The sequence below is a fragment of the Ahaetulla prasina genome, chromosome 2 (genome assembly GCF_028640845.1).
Source record: "Ahaetulla prasina isolate Xishuangbanna chromosome 2, ASM2864084v1, whole genome shotgun sequence".
NCBI classification, from domain to species: domain Eukaryota; kingdom Metazoa; phylum Chordata; class Lepidosauria; order Squamata; family Colubridae; genus Ahaetulla; species Ahaetulla prasina.
The window spans coordinates 84,574,811-84,593,539 of NC_080540.1; the positions used below are offsets into that span (position 1 = coordinate 84,574,811).

Below are 18,729 nucleotides of genomic sequence, written 5' to 3' on the forward strand. Positions count from 1 at the left end.
AAAGGAAGCAGAAAAACCAGCATTCCCCAAAGATTTTGCACTTTCGATTTCGCTCGGACTTTTGGCTGGAGCAACAACCCGCATTAACTCACACTCAACTCTTCCCCTCCGTCCCTCTCCACTTCAGTCAACTTCTAACTCGGCTGACTCCTAAGTGGTGGACCCTGGCCTCGCCAGGGGAGCGGAACACGGACTTGCTTTACCCTACTGCCATCTAGTGGACATGCCGGGAGATTACTAGCAGGTTTGTCACGGAATCCGCTTGCCTATAGGAACGTTTGAGGAGCCTTTTGTCCGGCAGGGAAGTTCGTTTTCTAGCCCAAAGAAAAACAGCATCTAAACACGCACAAATAGAATGGGATGGGATGGGATGGGATGGGATGGGATGGGATGGGATGGGATGGGATGGGATGGAATGGAATGGAATGGAATGGAATGGAATAGAATAGAATAGAATAGAATAGAATAGAATAGAATAGAATTCTTTATTGGCCAAGTGTGACTGGACACGCAAGGAATTTGTCTTCTGTGCCTTATGCACCGAAGACAAACTCTGTGTGTGTCCAATCACACATGGCCAATAAAGAATTCTATTCTATTCTACATATTAATTCATCTGTATTTATTTATTTTGTATCCCACCTTTATTATTTTTTTTTACAAATAACTCAAGACGGCGAACATATCCGACACATCTTCCTCTTCCTATTTTCCCCTGTGAAGTGATCAAAGCTCTATGCATTGAGACTAAGGCAGTTTGGGTTACTGACCTCAGTTGACCACAATGGCAACAGACTAAGTCTGTTGTCATTGAATGCCTGGCATGGTTCCTGTGACTGGCCGCTGGGTTTCAAATGTGCAAGAAGACAGAACAAAGCAATTGTCTAGCTGGGAAAAATCAAGCACAGGGTCCTCTGCTGTGAGACTCCGCTCCTCCCTTCAGCAGCACTAATTTCCTAGCCTTTCTGTAGGTAAAAATAAGAAAACTTCCCTGCCTAAATATAATGTGCCCTGTTGAATGTGGCAGAAACAAGGTATCCTTTGTCTCAACTTGCTAGCTTTCTTTTCTTTCTGCAAATGACTTCTAAGTTCTCTCCCTCTCTCTCCCTCTCCCCCTCCCCTTCCCTCCTTCCCTCTCTCTCTCATATCTTCACCAATGACTAAAGATTGACTCTATAATAATAAAAAAAACTCTTATTGAAAGGACCCTGCTTGCCCGTTATAAGCTTAATCAAGAAGCATGTCAAGAAGAAAAGTCCCAAAAATTGAACAGCACATTGAAATATCAGCCAAATGCCAAATTGTTCCAGAGCTGTTAAAATAGGGTAAGCAGCCTGAAATGGACTTGGAGGGATGAGTGGAGCTGAAAAACCGCTTATTTGGGGATGGGCGGGGGGGGGGGAATTGTTCCTTCAGGACAATATTTCAGATTTTGAATGGATGATTATTTGTTATGAACCCGTGAAAGACTGTGAGCTTTTCAGCACTGAATGCTCTGAGCAGCCATAGCAATGAGCTGATTATTGGCAAAGTTAGACCAATGGGATGTGGTGGCTCAGTGGCTAAGATGCTGAGCTTGTCGATCGAAAGGTCAGCAGTTCAGCGGTTTGAATCCCTAGTGCAGCGTAATGGGGTGAGCTCCCGTTACTTGTCCCAGCTTCTGCCAACCTAGCAGTTCGAAAGATGTAAAAAATGCAAGTAGAAAAATAGGGATGATCTTTGGTGGGAAGGTAACAGCGTTCCGTGGGCCTTTGGCGTTAAGTCATGCCGGCCACATGACCATGGAGACGTCTTCGGACAGCGCTGGCTCTTCGGCTTTGAAACAGAGATGAGCACCGCCCCCTAGAGTCAAGAACGACTAGCACATATGTGCGAGGGAACCTTTACCTTTACCTTAGACCAATATAAATTTGCAGTAAAAGATACAAAGCACAGGCTTGATATAATTTTGGTTAACTCCAAAAGTAACAATGTCCATTCCTTCCCTCCAAGATATATTTCAACCCAAGTAACTTTAGCTGGATTAAGCCCAGTATTTAACTGAGGAAAAAAAATACATGTTTTATTGAGCAAGTAAAACACATGCATTTGTGTAAAAATCATAAACATTGAATAAATGGTTGATAATCTAATTTAGGAAAAGCTAGCAAGCCAGCATTTCTTTCATACAGCAGTGAAATACTGTAACTATCCCAAATCCAGCAAAAGCTTACAGATAAAGTCACTATTAAAGAAAACCCCTCAAAAATATTGGATGGCTTGCTAATATGCAAAAAGAAAAAGCTCTCCGTTTTAAGATTCATTTGTCAAGATTCCCTTGTCAATCTCTTTATCTTGTAATCAGACTTAGGATACTCCAGTTATTAATAACACTCCTAATGATTAAATGGGAAGTCAATTCTCTTAGCTCTGTGCAAATCAAAATATTCTAAAGAAAAATGGCAACTGATAGAAAGGAGGGAAAGTTTCTTTCTATCCCAGGGTCAGCAAAAGAAAAAGCTCTCCGTTTTAAGATTCATTTGTCAAGATTCCCTTGTCAATCTCTTTATCTTGTAATCAGACTTAGGATACTCCAGTTATTAATAACACTCCTAATGATTAAATGGGAAGTCAATTCTCTTAGCTCTGTGCAAATCAAAATATTCTAAAGAAAAATGGCAACTGATAGAAAGGAGGGAAAGTTTCTTTCTATCCCAGGGTCAGCAAAAGAAAAGCAAAGGTTTCCCTCCCTATCTTCTCAGGTTTGGTTATAGATCCAGAATTGATACCTCCCAACTGGCAGTGATAAGAACTATCCTGTCTCTACTATCTTTTACTTTCCTTCTTGCACAATCCTCCTAAAGATTCCAGCTTACTGGTTTCCCTTCTTTGCATATCTTCAGATCAGGACTGGAGGGCCCGTTTCCTTCCTGACACTGATGCAATCTATTCCCTGAATTTCCATGAGAGCTCTTAAATTTCCCACTGATAGCAAAAAGAACTGTCTGTCTCTCTCTGTCTGTCTCTTACATTCCTTAAAAATGGAGAAATGTTTGCAAATGCAGTCATTTGCATGCAGCTGCTGAACAAAAGCTCTGACCACTTTCCCAGCAATTCTACTGAAAGGCTGAGTTTAGGTGTAGATTCTTCTACTACAAATTACTGTTTGCATTTTCCCTTTTTGCATTTTCCTGTTGTTCGTTGACTTGGTTTTTTCATTCTCCATTACTATTGTAGGTACAGGTGGTCCTTGACTTACAAATCATTCATTTAGTGACCTTCGAAGTTACAACAGCACTGAAAAAAAGTGACACGAGAGTTTTTCACGCAATCCTGTGGCAGCATCCCCATGGTCACATGATCAAAATTCAGATGCTTGGCAACTGGCATGTATCTATGACAGCTGCAGTGTCCCGGGGTCATGTGATCACCTTTTTTCCGACCTTCTGAAAAGCAAAGTCAATGGGGAAGCCAGATTCACTTAACAACCGTGTTACTAACCGAACAACTGCAATGATTCACTCAACAACTGTGGCAAGAAAGGCCACATAGTATCTTGCTGAGCAATAAAAATTTTGGGCTTGATTGTGGTTGTAAGTAGAGGATTACCAGTATGTTATTACAAATGCGTTACTGTCTTCATATGTCAGTAGAAAAAGTTAAGATTAAAACACTAAATATCGCTAAAAATAGTTCTATTTAAAAAAATGACTCTGGCACAGCTTATAATTACAGTTAGACATTTATTGCCTTGGAGACTAAACTCCTGGTATAGACGCTTAACATCCTCAAGCTTTATTTTTTTTAAAAGACACATCATACATGTACATACATTGCAGGGGTTCAAGCAACAACTCCTTCTTGGAAATACAATCCTTAAGAAAAGAGACTAGAGGCCATTTGCACATTCTTTTAACAAGTATTTGCAGGGCCAAAGCACAGACTGGCAGCTGATTGGTGCTTTTGCCTTGTTCACATAGCATATGTAGGTTAGCGGTAACTTTTCCCAACAGTTAAAACCAAAGTCAGAAGGTTGGGGCATCTGCGCTATGCAGGCTCTGTCCGAGTTTATACTGAACATGACACGTGTCCTTCAGATGTGCCAACAATATCTCATTTGACAAACAAACAAACAAACAAAAAAAGAACAAGCAGAGAAAGAAAATCACGTCCTATATGCATTACAAACATGGAAGGAATCAGAGCCAGTCATCTCAAGCCAAGGACCTGGGAACTGTATTTCAAATTGCACTGCATAGCTACACACCAGAGTCCCCAAGATTTAATGGAGGAACTGCAAGAATAACATTAGTTAAAAATATGTGTCATGTCAATAATTCATTTCTCTAACATCAGGCTTTGAAACTGAGGGTGTGCATGAACTATCAGCCCAAAGCTTTGTCATTTCTAATGACCCCAACAGAAGTGGGATAAGTAGGTTCTATTGACAGGGAATTGTCAAGGAGAAAATGTGCCAATGTGCCTGCACTTTACTCTGAAAACAGTGAAATCAAAAGTCAGACACGGCATTTCTTTTCTGTCTTTTGTGACAGGCTTCGTGTCTAGTCAGCTGAGGAGCCGGTCTTTTCAGATTCTCCTGAAACATTTGCATGGATTAGGAAAAAACAAGTTTTTTTATACTTAACTCTTCACCAAACTAGACTTCTGTCATTCACTTTGTGGAATAGCTTCACCAAGGCACTGGGGTCTTTCTTCTCCTGAACAAAAATTAAATTCATCTTCAGCCCCAATGGGGTTTCTCTGAAATCAGAAATGAAAATCTTTGACAGCATGAGCCTTGTGAAATGAGAAATGAATTGTTGACTGACATACAATAAATTATTATCAACAAAGCTGCATATATCCATCTTTGCACCATTGACTAAAAGTTCGGAGCTCAAAGTGACAGAAAATCTTCAAGAGAAGAAGGTTGTTTTAAGATGTGCTAGTAACAGACACTCTTCATCTCAATGTCCAAAAATCCTCTCCAATGAGAGCCAATATGTCTGCCGTTACATAGGATGACCAACTCTTCATGTCTTCATAAAAGGGAATAGTTGCATAGTATGACAGAGGTTAAATGTAGCTTTTCTGAACAGAAAATGGAAGCAAGACTGTTGGAGGAGGAAGAGGAGGAGAAGGAGAAGTGGGGGGGGGAGGTGAAGAACACTGTCATTTTATAACTGTCCTCCACAACTTATTTCATACCACTGGTGGAAAATTCCTGTAAACAGCTAAAAAACTCACACATTATCCAGCTCATATAATAATAAACTTAACAAGTAGCATGTGGTCACAGAGAAGCATTTTTAAACACTGTCCAAATGGAACTTATATTTAAAATCATTCTTAGTTTTCACCAACAGACAACTTGAGTTTTAAGAAAACAGGAGAGCCAGTTTGGCTAAGTATTCCACACCTGAAGGTAAGGATTTTTTTTTCCCTATTTCAGTTTTGCTTACTTTTTCTTTTTGGGTTGAACTCCATTCGTAAGTTATGGACTGTCCAACAAAGCAATCAAAATATTAATCCTTTTTTTCACAGCTAAGTAATTCACCCATGGTATCTGCATGGCCTCTAGTCTCAAACTTTCTTTTTCAAGTTTTTATGCTTATCTCTACTGGCCAATAAACTATGCCTTGGTAGCTTTTAAAGATTTTTTTAAAGCTATGTTTTGGTAGCACATGTTCCATTCTGGCAAACACATTTCTACAGAAATGAATTAAGATGTCCTGAGGTAAGCTACTATGGATCGAGGGCATAAAGGAAGACAGGATGTTTCCAAATACATTTTATACTTGGTATATGAGAAGTAACACCTTGGAAATTAAGCTTAGCACCTAGAAGTTTTCAAGTAACAACTGCCAACAAGCTAATTAAGATTAATATGATTTAAAAAGGAGGATGACTTAGAATTATTAGTGACATATAGTATTTCACAGAAACAAAGGTCAAGGGATAAGGTGAATCCTGGATCACTTCTATTTCAGTAAATGGCACTTTAGAAGCTACATGAAGAAAAAGTAGCAAAAGGAAATCAAAGAGATAGTCTGATCTTTTGAAATTAAGTTCCAATAAGGGAACATGACTCTGGTAAGAAACTTCTGCCCTTAAATAACTGACAGAATATTGTAGAGAACAAAAAAAAGAAGAAGAAAAAGTGACGAATAGTGATACATACGAAATTGATCTGCAAACAGAATTCTAGTTTACAAATATGGATGCACCAAGAAAGTTTGGCTTTCATTAATTAAACAAAATCCTAGTGGAAAATATTAAACTTAGTTGTTGTTTTTTAAATCAAAATAAAGAGCTGAGAATGAAGCAAACAGGTAAGCTGAATCAAAACACTGAAGTGTATATTCAGTGTTTGATGTTGAAGAGGAAAGAAAAAGGGAGAATGCCTTGTAATTAATATATAAGTGTATTTGGTTCAAGCATGGAAATGGCTTATTAATGGAAAATCATACAACTTAATTTAAATAACCTATTCTAATACTAGCTTTTTGACCCTATTGCTGAAATACATGATCTGTCCAAAATTCCAGAAGATATATGGTACTAATGTTCAAAAAAAAAGGAAAAAAATTGGGATTTTCAAAAAGTAATCGAGTGAGTTAAAGAACTCCTGAGGAATAGTAAAACTTTGTGGTTATCCAAAGGAAGTCAAAATTGATAGCAAACATTGATCCAGCCATAAGACTCTTACAATAAAGGGTCCACAGGGAGTGGATGATGTAACATTACAGATGACATCACTGAAGCTCCTACTGGACACTTATGAACCGACTATAACTAGATGTAGATGCATGTCCTAGGAAATATATCTGAAGACACCAGAGAAGACTATTTTGTTAAATTCCCTTGCGATGTTATACATTACAAAGAGGCTAGAGAAAGTCACATCAGAAAGGGCAACTAGAGGTTGCTGCAGAAACTGAAGCTATCTCACATCGAAACATGTACTGATTATTTTTTTTAAAAAAAAGCAGAATAGCGAAGAAAGAAGATACTATGGAAGACACACATTTTGCATATATCATTCCCATTTTTGTTAAAACAAATACAACTACACAAAAATTTGCTTGCGTCCTACACATATTGCTTCCTAGCTCCTTTCCTTGACTATTACCATATTTACTATCGTGCACCCAATTACACTGATGAAATAAAATTTGATGGTTTGAGTTATTCAATACGGAGGAAAATTAAATGTTACGTGCATTGTCACACTTTAACCTAAATTAAAGTAAAACTTGCGAGTGGGAGCCACTCAACTTTCTCCTCATGCATTTGCATTGAAAATCGCCTTTCATGATTATTTTTATCTTTTTTGATCGCTCCAAAAGAGATGGGCTTGATTGAGTCAAAAAAATGTCTTCCAAATGGTTTTCCCTATTTTGTGTAATTATCATCGTGCAATTCAAGGCTCCAACATCCCAAAAGAAAATTGCTTTTCCATTAGTTGCTGGTGGAGTGGTGGATAAAGGCTTTGCCACCCCAGGAAAGTGTTGAGAAGTAATGAGTATTTCTTTTAATTGCCTGTTTTGCTTCCAACATAAGCATCACATGCAACGCAAAGCTTTCTAATATGCTTCTGATACCCCAAAATATTATCTGTAAAAAAAAAAAATCTGATAAGATTTCTCCTTTCCTCAAATGCTTCATTTTTACCGTCTTGAGAAAATTAGGCAAAATGCCCTTGGTTTTGCCATTCAGACAAAAATATATCACTATTGACCTTTGCGTAATGCAACTCAGTCATTAGATTTTTCTAGTTATTTTAGAAATGCAGAATGACTCACCAAATATATTGTATTAATTATGCTTTTATAGATGCTTTGGAATTCAATTTTAATAAAACTGTAAAAGATCTTATGGCATTTCTCCTACTTAAGGGAATCTTCTCTAGCTACTGATGTGTTTAACACATTCCCCATAAGCAGAGTTGCTATTTTGTAGTGCCCTAAACATTTTCATGGCATGGTCCATATACATGCATTGTTACATCTTGCACCATTCTGACAGATGCTGAAAGAGACAGAGGTGCTGCGAATAGCACCATTTTTAAAAAAAATCATCATGCATTCTTTTCAGCAGTTTTAAACATGCTTCTCAAGAACAAGCAGCATTTGAAAAGGATCACTGAGAGCCAAAAAATAATTGGAAAAATCCTAGTAGATATTGCAAACTGAGTATTTTCTGTAGTTACTAAGAGTTGCAGGGAAATCAGATTCCCAAAGCCACCAGATAGTACATAGCAACACCAAGCAAACATTCAACATTTTCTTTTTTCTTTTTTAAATCGCTTACGTATATTTTAGTCTTCATTGTTAAAGACACAAAAATGGATAGGAAAAAAAGCCACAATTTCTGGGTTGTTGAAAAATACAATAAAGCAAGCTCAAAACAGAGATGCTACACATATTGTGTTGCAGGTAGAAATGAGTAGGAGAACAAGGAGAGAAAAGTTGGGTGGAAGGCTCAGTTTTTATAAATGTCAAACAAAAAGTCAAAGGTTGCTTTCAGAAGATGAACTGGGGAGGAAAGTTTTTTTTAAAAATTACACTAGTTGCAATGTAAACTCCTTTTTTTTTCCATTTGTTTTCGGAGAATGGGACTTCTTCAGGAGCAATGCAAAACTGGACCAGTCCTTTGAGGGCCCCTATGCATAGTTTATGGAGAAGAAAGAGGTGGCTTCAAGCAAGCTAATTCCTACAAGTGTAGCTCCTTTTCACAAGTTTTAGCATTCTGTCCTTTAATTCACATTTCTCATGGAAGTATCAGTGTCATGACCATGTGGCTTTTCCAGACCCACTTAACCAGCTGTATATACTGCAGAATTTAAATATTTACTGGATAAGGAAAATCACTCCACATCCAAGCCGAACAATTTTGAAAGCCCACACAGCCTGTTCATTTCCCAAAGTTTAGGGCACCTGTTTTGGGAGAGACCACATCAGCTGTAGATAAATTCCAGTCCACTCAAACAGATACTTGGCTCAAGTCTCTAGGTCTATAATCCTTTCCCTCTTTTGGCCAAAAGGAAAAAGAGTTAAAATACTGCCTCTTTTCATCACTGAACTGCTGTGGCTGGAATCAGTCAATGAGATCAATGGGACAGGTGAACAAGCAGCACATTTTCTCCCCGAATGAAAATCTGGTTTATGTGTCGTGTAAACACTTGCTGATAATCCACTCTGGGCCTCTGCTTTTTTCGGGAACGGCCTCTCTTGCCACCCGTGCTCTTCTCCTCTACTTGGGAGATTCTGCTGGGCAAATCCATGTCTCTCCCAGAGACTTTCGGCAAACTAGAGCTTCGTGTCCTCTCTCTGCTGGCGTGCTTCTTTGCTCCATGTTTCTCCTCTGACCTTCCCCTACCTGACTCAGATTTCCTCCTCGATGTCCTTGGATCATATGGAAGGGCTGGCAAGTCCCTAGTCGTCTTTGAATCGGCTTCTTTTTTAACCAGGGACTCCTGCAACCTCAGTCTGTCGAAGAGCTACAGAGAAACATTGGAAATAAATCCACAAGTCATAAAAGATGGCACAGAGTATTTTATAGGCTGACTGACATTTCAAACGATGGATAAACTAATTTCCTTTGTCCAATTAAAATTTGTAAGTCAAAAATTTAGTAAATCCTCTTTTGAAGAAGAGAGGATCTATTTTTCCTTAGTCAACAAGTTCTCCAATAGCAATAGCACGTAGACTTATAAACTGCTTCGCAGTGCTTTACAGCCCTTTCTAAGTGGTTAATAAAGTCAACATATTGCCCCAACAATCTGGGTCCTTATTTTACCAACCTCGGAAGGATGAAAAGCTGAGTCAACCTTGAGCTGCTCAGAACTGAACTCCTGGAAGTGAGTAGTGTGTTATCCTGCAATACTGCATTCTAACCACTGCGCCACCACAGCTTCTTGTATTTTCTATAGACATAACCACGCATGATTCACATACTTCTCATACAGTACACATACTATACTGCAGATCTGTCAGTAACAAATCTGTCACAATCATTGATGCAGCTGATTTGAATTAAAATACCTCTGGGGTGGGATCATTTCAATTTTATATAGTAGCCAGTGCACTGCCAATATTAAATGTTAATAATGTTCATATATTTTCATTTGAAAAATCTAATGACAACTTGTTGTGATCGGCTGAGGAAAGGTTCGCCCTTTCAGTTATTGCTGCATAGTAGGAGAAAGGCTATCACAGGACAAATCACTGATAACAAACACTGCTACAACTCTTTTTAATCAAAACAACCTTAAGACATTAGATTTTAAGTTATGTGTCGACTGCTCCTATGATTGAGCTTAGAATATTTCTCCTAAAGTAAGCAAAACTTGCATCAATATAGCGAAAGCAAAATTTGCATCCAGGATTTTTACAAGACATAGTTTCCAAGAGAATAGATAAATATAGGGACTGACTTCCCCTTTTGATGGCTCATGTGTGAAGTCCCTGTTTGTTTTTATGTAAAAGGTTTCTGTTTTGCACTTATATGTACATCAATCTTTACTCCCAGATTCCAACATCTATCAACTACTTCTGGTTAATAAATAGAGCTTGCCAAGGATGGTGCTAGTGAGCACTCAGGATAAGTCCATTCACACGCTGAAATCATACATGAGCAGATAAAAATCTGTACCACTCCCCTGCACAAAGAACACTATTAGTATAAATAGTGGGGCTACCTATAGAGCAGGGGTCCTCAACCTTGACAACTTTAAGCCCGGTGGACTTCAACTCCCAGAATTCCCCAGCCAGCTTTGCTCATATATATATAATGCAGAGGCACTCATATATATATATGAGTGCCTCTGCATTATATTGCTACTGTGATTATTGCTTCTGTGCTTCTGGATTCTGAGTTCTGGTTTCTGCTTTATGGTATTGCATATAAAGAAGTTTTTTATATAAATATGAATCCTGCCGAATTCTTTACTTGTGTGCTGGATGAATTGCTGCAAACCCTAATGACATGTCAAATAGAAAGCCTGAACGGCCTTTTATCTAGGGCAGTTCTCACAATAGACCAATGAGGGGACTGAGGAACTGCCTCCTTTCTCCCACTCCGTAGAACATCTAGAATGAAAGGACAGGTGGCAATTCTTACTTTCTCCTAACATTTGGCAGAAGGCAATAGAAACAAGCTGCTATCTGCACTCTGCAAAAAGCCTGAAGCAAGATCAAAGACCCAGCCTTTCCTAACTTTACCCACTTAGGGAGGGATGAGCTTAGGAGTAATCCTGATTATTGATCTGGTAGCTAGCCAAACCGAACTTTGTGGACCCTTGATGATTAGGCCAACCTTCATCCCCAACATGGATCAAATGTAATGGCAAAAGAATATTTTGGGGGCCGGATAGCTCAGGCTGGTAAGGCCTGTTATTAAGAACACAAAGCCTGCAATTACTGCAGGTTCAAGCCCGGCCCAAGGTTGACTCAACCTTCCATCCTTTATAAGGTAGGTAAAATGAGGACCCAGATTGTTGGGGGGGCAATAAGTTGACTTTGTAAAAATATACAAATAGAATGAGACTATTGCCTTATACACTGTAAGCCGCCCTGAGTCTTCGGAGAAGGGCGGGGTATAAATGTAAACAAAAACAAAAAAAAAATATATAAAGAAGAATGGAAGAGAAAACTAGCACGTAAGATCCTCCTCTTTGGATCAAGCTTAAGCCTATCTACTCCAGCACTATGTTCTACAGTAACTGACCCAAGTGTCCGTAAAGCTGGTAAAGAAAGCAACAGTACCTCTGCTTTCCAAGTCATGCTACACAGACATTCTGTAAATTCTGATTCTGTGAGTAGACCAAATATTAGTCTCCATAGGATTAGGACAGGACTGTAACTGTGACAAATGTAGGAATCAGTTTTAAATCATTGTGAGTTTCTGGTGGCTGATACAAACATTTAGTAATAAACAAAAACAAAACTAAGATGACAGCCACTGAATCAAATCACTGGAGAGCAAGAGGCTAAACTCTGAACAAACTTAAACTCCCAAATGATCTCCGCCGATTAATAAAAGAAGAAATAACCTTCTTTCTTCTTTGCTAGCAGGGAAATCAGACTTTTATAAGATAGAGGAAGACAGGAAAGAGCCACGTCTTTTTGAAACATATGTGATGTTGTTGAGAATGGAAACTTACTCTGGTGAGGGTCAACTGTGGCTCCACGTAGAAAGCTTTACCCAGCACTGGCTTTCGGTATGTCTCATCTACATCAGTCAGGGCCTGGCGCAAGGCAAATAAGCAGAAAGACTTAAAACATATAGGATCTTCTTATCGTGAATTTTGGTGTCACGGTGGGGAAAGATGACAGGAATCAGAAGGATATCAGCATAAAACAATGGTTTGATACTTGTTCTCAGTGTCTGATTGAGATATTATAAAGCAATATAGGATGTTCACTTTGCTCACTCAGAATTTTTATTTTATTATGAGAATAAGCCCATTCGGATATACTTAGGCATTTAAGAGAAATTCCATAGACTTAAAATAAAAGCCCAGATTCTTTTGACATTTTCTTGTATTGGAAATGCCAATGATACCATTTGAATATATGTAGTTAGGACAGCAAGGCCTCCGAAGTCCTGCTTGCTCTCCTAACTACATATATTCACATGGTGGTTGGTCTGAAGCTTTCAAGTAAATGTTAGTATATTAAGATACTCAAAATTTAATAGCTGGAGCAGTGAAGGGTTGGACAATGAGTAAGAACACACAGTTACAGTTAAAGAGAGCTGGCCAATGCATGTGGGAATCTGAGCTGTGATTGGTTGCTGTAAGGGCAAAGGGGGAGGTTCCTAGTTTCCCACCTTTTTGTTCGGTGTGCTGTTGTGTGCTCTCTGTGATTTACCTGATGGTGTTCCTACTGAGTCGATTTACCTGATGATCAGTGGTGGGTTGCCCCTGGTTAGAACCGGTTCTGTAGAACCGGTAGTAAAACCAGCGGGAAGCTCTGCCCACTGACCCGAACGTCATTCAAAGTGATCTGCGCATATGCAGAAGAGCACGCGGGCACGATGCGAACTGGTAGTAAAGGTAAGTAGAACCCACCCCTGCTGACGATGCTCCTGTTTGCCTTATTGTATTTATATACAATAAATATATTTATTGTATATAAAACTGGCTCGTGTCAGCGTCTCTGACTCCATTTGGACACCGGCTGCGCAATTCCCTGACATAGTAAAAACCACAGAAGGGATAATATGGATTACCATATTCCAGAACTTGTCAAATGCAACCAAGAATCCAGTGCAGACACCACGAAGCCCCTTGAAAGTTCGGATATGGACATTGACCTTTACACCATCACGAACACAGCGGTGGAGTTCCCCAAGTGGACTGCCTTCATGAACTGGAAGTTAAGATAACAACCATAATTTGCTGTAGAACAAAACAGTTTGCAGCTATTATTGCTATTATTATTTGAATTATACTTCAGCCCACAAAGCATAAGAGAGAATACCTGCAGGATAATTTTGCATTGAATTATTCAGAACTGTCCATCTGAAAGTTCCCAAATGTTCTATCTACCTTCTTATTAAGCATTAACTGACATGGTTCTTTGATTTTTCACCTCTCTAAAACCAAAAAAATAGCACATTTTTATTCAGTGAGAATCATTTTTTTTTATTTACATTTATATCCCGCCCTTCTCCGAAGACTCAGGGCAGCTTACAGTGTATAAGGCAATAGTCTCATTCTATTTGTATATTTACAAAGTCAACTTATTGCCCCCCCAACAATCTGGGTCCTCATTTTACCTACCTTATAAAGGATGGAAGGCTGAGTCAACCTCGGGCCGGGCTTGAACCTGCAGTAATTGCAGGCTGCTGTGTTCTAATAACAGGCTTCTAACAGCCTGAGCTATTACGGCCCAGTATTTAACCAAATACTGTATAATAGTTCTCCAAACATTAACAAGTATTATTCTTAATGTCATGGAATTTATTTTTCTCTGGCTTTAGGCACTGCAGACATATAATTACTCATACAGAGTTTATGGGTATGTAATTGGATATGCAATAGTGGTGAAATGGATTTTTAGCACAGTACATATGCTTAATATCCCAATTCTAAAGGATTATTAAAAGGCTTGTCACTATGCAGTAGTTAATATTTCTGGTTGATAATCATGTCAGTAACCAAACAACAATCAATGCAGTCTAATTCTAATCTTGCAAATGATTAGTCTTCTATAGCTCATCATTTATTATAAGTGACATAAATAAATATACCAGCCATCTCTCTGGATAACATTAAAGGACTGTGTTAACATTAAAAGAATACTGAATTATCTAATATAAAGGTTGCATTTTTGGATTTACTCTTTTTTGCATGGATTCTATAAGGGTACCAAATATACAGAGATATTGGGAAGGAGGAACTGTCCAGGAATGGTTCTAACCATTGGCTATAGCTCTTTCTTTTGGAGAGAAATCATCTTAAAATACAATAAACTGCAGATGCTCCAAGACAATACAAAATATTATTATTATTATTATTTATTAGATGTCTATAAATCTATAATCTATAAATCTATAAATCTCCCGAAGGACTCAGGGCGGTGTACAGCCAGAATAAAAACCCAAACAATACAATATACAATTAAAACAAAATTAAAAAACTTATTATACAATTGGCCGAAAAACTTTAAAACATTTGAAATTCTAAAAATCCATTAAAATTCATATAAAATTTAGAAATATAAAATATAAATAGAAAGAAATAATTCTTTCCCCCCCAGCTTCCTATCATTTGGACATCCTTCCATTACCTAGATACATCTTCTACTGTGGATTTAGGTTGGGGCTATTTGCAACCAAGTGTAGCAGTGGTGGGTTTCAAATTTTTTTACAATCGGTTCAGTGGGTGTGGCTTGGTGGGCTGCCATGGCTTGGTGGGCATGACTTGGTGGGCGTGGCAGGGGAAGGATACTGTAAAATCTCCATTCCCTCCCCATTCCAGTGGATGGTTACTGCAAAATCCCCATTTCCTCCTGATCAGCTGAGACTCGGGAGGCAGAGAATAGATGGGGACGGGGCCAGTTAGAATTTTTATCACCGCTTCTCTGAACTACTCAAAATTTCCGCTACCAGTTCTCCAGAACTGGTTGCAACCTGCTGAAACCCACCTCTGAAGTGTAAGCTGGCTTAGGAAGTCTATGAATTGTAATCAAGCCATCTGGAGGATGGCCAGGTTGATGGAGGATGGTGTGCACAAGGTCATTTAGGCACGCTTAACAATATGTAATTTTGCCACTTCACTGCAAATTTCCACACTATACTATGCTACTTCCGTGGCTATTGGAATCTGGAATTCTTGGAAGATTCACTGAAAGGAGTTCAATAAATTAAAAGCTTCTATACTTTATCAGCCAGATGTAGATGATAAAACCTTTTTTTTTGTATTATCATCTTGCATCACTCTGAAAGTACAACCCAAAGAAATTAACCTTTTTGTCTTCTAAAGTGATAGACAGCTCCAGTTTTTTTGGTTGGCGTTTAATGCCAATCTCTAGTAATTACATATTTTTCACAACAGGAAGTATGTATATGTATATATAAACTAAACTAAAAATATTAATTTGATATATTCTATTTATACCACTCACTTCTAATACAGGTATTCAGATTACATCTGGGAAACTAGCTGAATGTGGTGAAAAGATTTAATATATGATCTCAAAACAAATAATTGACATTAACATAGAAGCTTGCCTATTATTCATTATCGTAACTTCTGCTCTATATTTATATGCCTGAAATAAAGTTTAAGAACTAGGATCATAACAACCTAACTATTGCTACAACAGCTGCAAAAGACAATATCAAGTTCTAGGCTTTCAAAATGCTGCTTACAGCTTTTCCTCCAAGTCTAGTCATTTTAATTCAAATCTGAAAGAATACGCTTTGGAAGGGGAAAAAAAGCAACTTCCTGCAAATGACAGACTTGTGTCAATTAGGAGGCTATAAAACATTTTGAATTATTCTGAACAGTATAATTTTGAAATGAGCGGTTACAACCTTACCAGAATGATCAGCACAACATAAGAACACTTCCAAGTACGGTTAAAATAACTATTTTGAGTAATAACTTCTCAGCATAACCTTTGAACATTATTTTAGAATGCAGAATAAAAATTAATACATGCCTTACATTCTAAATGTGTTTTTGAAAGTTGTCTGCTATGTGGGCACAACATGCTGGAGAAAATATAGGCAGTTTGTATCTACTTCATGCTGGACCCATAGTAGGGCTTTTACTTTGAAGCTACTCTCAATCTTATCTAAACAGGAATACTTAACAACACCCAGAATATTTAAGCCGGTAGACTCTTCAGATCCTTTATTTTCTACCAACTATGATTCTATTATCAGAAATGGTTCCAAGCCATTCTACCTCAATTTCTTATGCTTAAGAAATAATTTGCAATATTTTGGTGCTTTCCCAAGAAAGCACCTTGGACAGTTCTTTCATTCTTCGTAGCATTATTCCGTCAGAAAAGAAATGTTCATTGGCCAATTATGATAATCTATTTAATCAATTTTCAAGCAGTCCAGTAACTATGGTATTCAATCTATTAAAGCTCTGTGGTCCCATGGTGAAAGTGATGAGGCTCAACTTTTCATTTAACAGATGTACATCTTCTCTTATTTATTCAAACAGCATTTATATTGACCACATTCAATCCCGCTTACTACAACAGAGCATGAATGTATAAGGACCTTTAACCTCTTATACCTCAGAATATGGAACAATGTGGTCTCCAAAACATACCTGGGCATCTTTCTTTCATTATGCTTCATTGACAATTTTTAAAAATCTGATTACCTTCAGTATTTTTATTCATTTTTATCCTGCCTTTATTATTTTTTACAAATGACTTAAGGCACCTGATGCTTCTTCCTTCTTTTATTTTCCTTACAACCCTATGAGGTGGGTTGGGCTAAAAGAGAGTGATTGGCTCAAAGGCACCCAGCTAACTTTCATGCCTAAGGCAGGGCACTCACAATCTCCCAGTTTCTAGCCTGGTGCCTTAATCACTAAACTCCACAGTGCCCTTCTTTTCTAAAAGATCAAAGCACCCCTCACTGGGATCTTCCCTCACTACACCTGAAATGCTTTAACCAGGTGTTTCTTTGGGCCACATTTTCTGGCTAATTGTAACCCACATATAGTGTTTAAAGTCAACCTAATTATGGTTTAATACCATATTGTTGATTCAAACTAAATAAAGAACTAGTCACACAAGTTCAATTAACACAACATACTAAGGGCAAATTTAGGGAGCTAATGTATAACTTGGCATGGTGTGCAACCCATCTACTAACTCTAGCTGCAAAATGGCTTGTCAGGACTCCTTCCATACTGCCTACCTTCCAAATAGGCCATCATCACCCATAGTTCTGTACTCCCACTTTTTTTCCACTCTCTTTAGCACCTACTATTAACTTATATCAATTACAACTGGAAAATAGGATTACCAAGAACCGTTTAAAAAATAGATTTGGTGAACCTCACATATTCTTTTTTTGGAAACCCTTCTCTCTTTAGACAAGCTTATTCTTCACCCACTCGGGTTTTCATTCGTGCCCATCTGCGCCCAATGCCTAGATGCAGGGCCGTCCCCGCGGACCTCGGATCAATGCCAACATGCAGCAGTAGGTATTCTGGACTTCACAGCTCGCCTCACATGCACGAACTGCGTTCAGTGCCAGATCCCACGGGTCCGGGACCCAACCCCAGAACCTGCTTTCCAATAACCAGGGCTAGACTCTGGAACACGAGCAGAGCGCCTGCTCTTCGGGCAGACATTTGGGTGGGTGGGGATCGTGCTATTTCGTCCGAAAGGAGACGCTGCGCTAAAACGCCGCTCAGCTTACGGGGCATCTTGGTGAGGACGTTGCGCGGCGCCTTCCTGCCCCGCGCCCTCGCTCTCTCCGCCGCTTCTGGCTTGGGCTCCTTGACCAGCATGAGGTTGCGGAGCCGCTGGAGGCGTTCGGGGTCGGCGGCGGCTCGGCCGGCCCGGCTCCGAGTACGCGTCCCGGCGGAGCGGCTGCTGCGGCCGGCGGCCGCTCTCGAGCGACCCGGGGCGCGGAGCAGGCCGCGCTGGAAGCTCTCGTACTCGGCCAGGTTGTTGAAGCAGGGCGCGGCCGGGTAAGGCAACGGGGTGCGCTCCGAGTACAGCGCCAGCAGCGGGTCGAAGCGCGGCGAGCTCACGTCCAGCCGGCCGGGACTCGGGGATCGCTCCGAGCTGCGACGCCCGCTTGAGTGGCGCCGGCTCCTCCGCCGCCTGGGCTCAGCCCCGGCCTTCTCCGCCGCCTCCTCCTCCATGTCTCTCCCGCTCTTGCCCTGGCCCCGGCCCTGCTGGGAGGGGCAGGAAGAGCCGCCCGCAGCGCGCTCCTTCGCCGCTATGGGCCGCCCCAGCCCCGCGATTGCACGGCAGGTCCCTTCCCGCATTTCCCGCCGCCTCTTGATGCTCTCTTGGCAGGCCGGCGAAAACTGCGTTGTCGCCCGTCCGCCCGCGGAGATGGCCCCCCTGAAAGGCCGCCCTTGCCTTTGGCTCGGCCGGCTAGGAGGAGGACCATTGTCCGCCTTCGTTCATCTGAGGAAGGGATGGCGGAACTCTAGGTTCTCAAGACATTGCATTCCCTGTATGAGGCTGCGGACTGCTCAACACATGGCTGCGCGGCCAGAGAAGGGTTCAGACAGCGGCTGGTTTGCAT

General features: G+C 39.9%; 1 protein-coding gene across 2 annotated transcripts; it reads right to left on the reverse strand.

Annotated features, from left to right (window-relative positions):
- Positions 1-3,702: 3,702 nt before the first annotated feature.
- LSM11 (LSM11, U7 small nuclear RNA associated) lies at positions 3,703-18,387 on the reverse strand. Of its 2 annotated transcripts, XM_058169914.1 has the most exons (5): positions 17,887-18,387; positions 13,216-13,355; positions 12,146-12,229; positions 9,361-9,481; positions 3,703-4,740 (listed from the first exon to the last, which is right to left on the reverse strand). In XM_058169914.1, the coding sequence occupies exons 1-5, from the start codon at positions 18,335-18,337 to the stop codon at positions 4,721-4,723; spliced, it is 816 nt and encodes a 271-aa protein (XP_058025897.1). In that variant the 5' UTR covers positions 18,338-18,387; the 3' UTR covers positions 3,703-4,720. The 2 variants fall into 2 exon arrangements, with proteins under 2 accessions (XP_058025897.1, XP_058025896.1); XM_058169913.1 differs by having other exon boundaries at positions 3,703-9,481; positions 17,887-18,386.
- Positions 18,388-18,729: the final 342 nt, after the last annotated feature.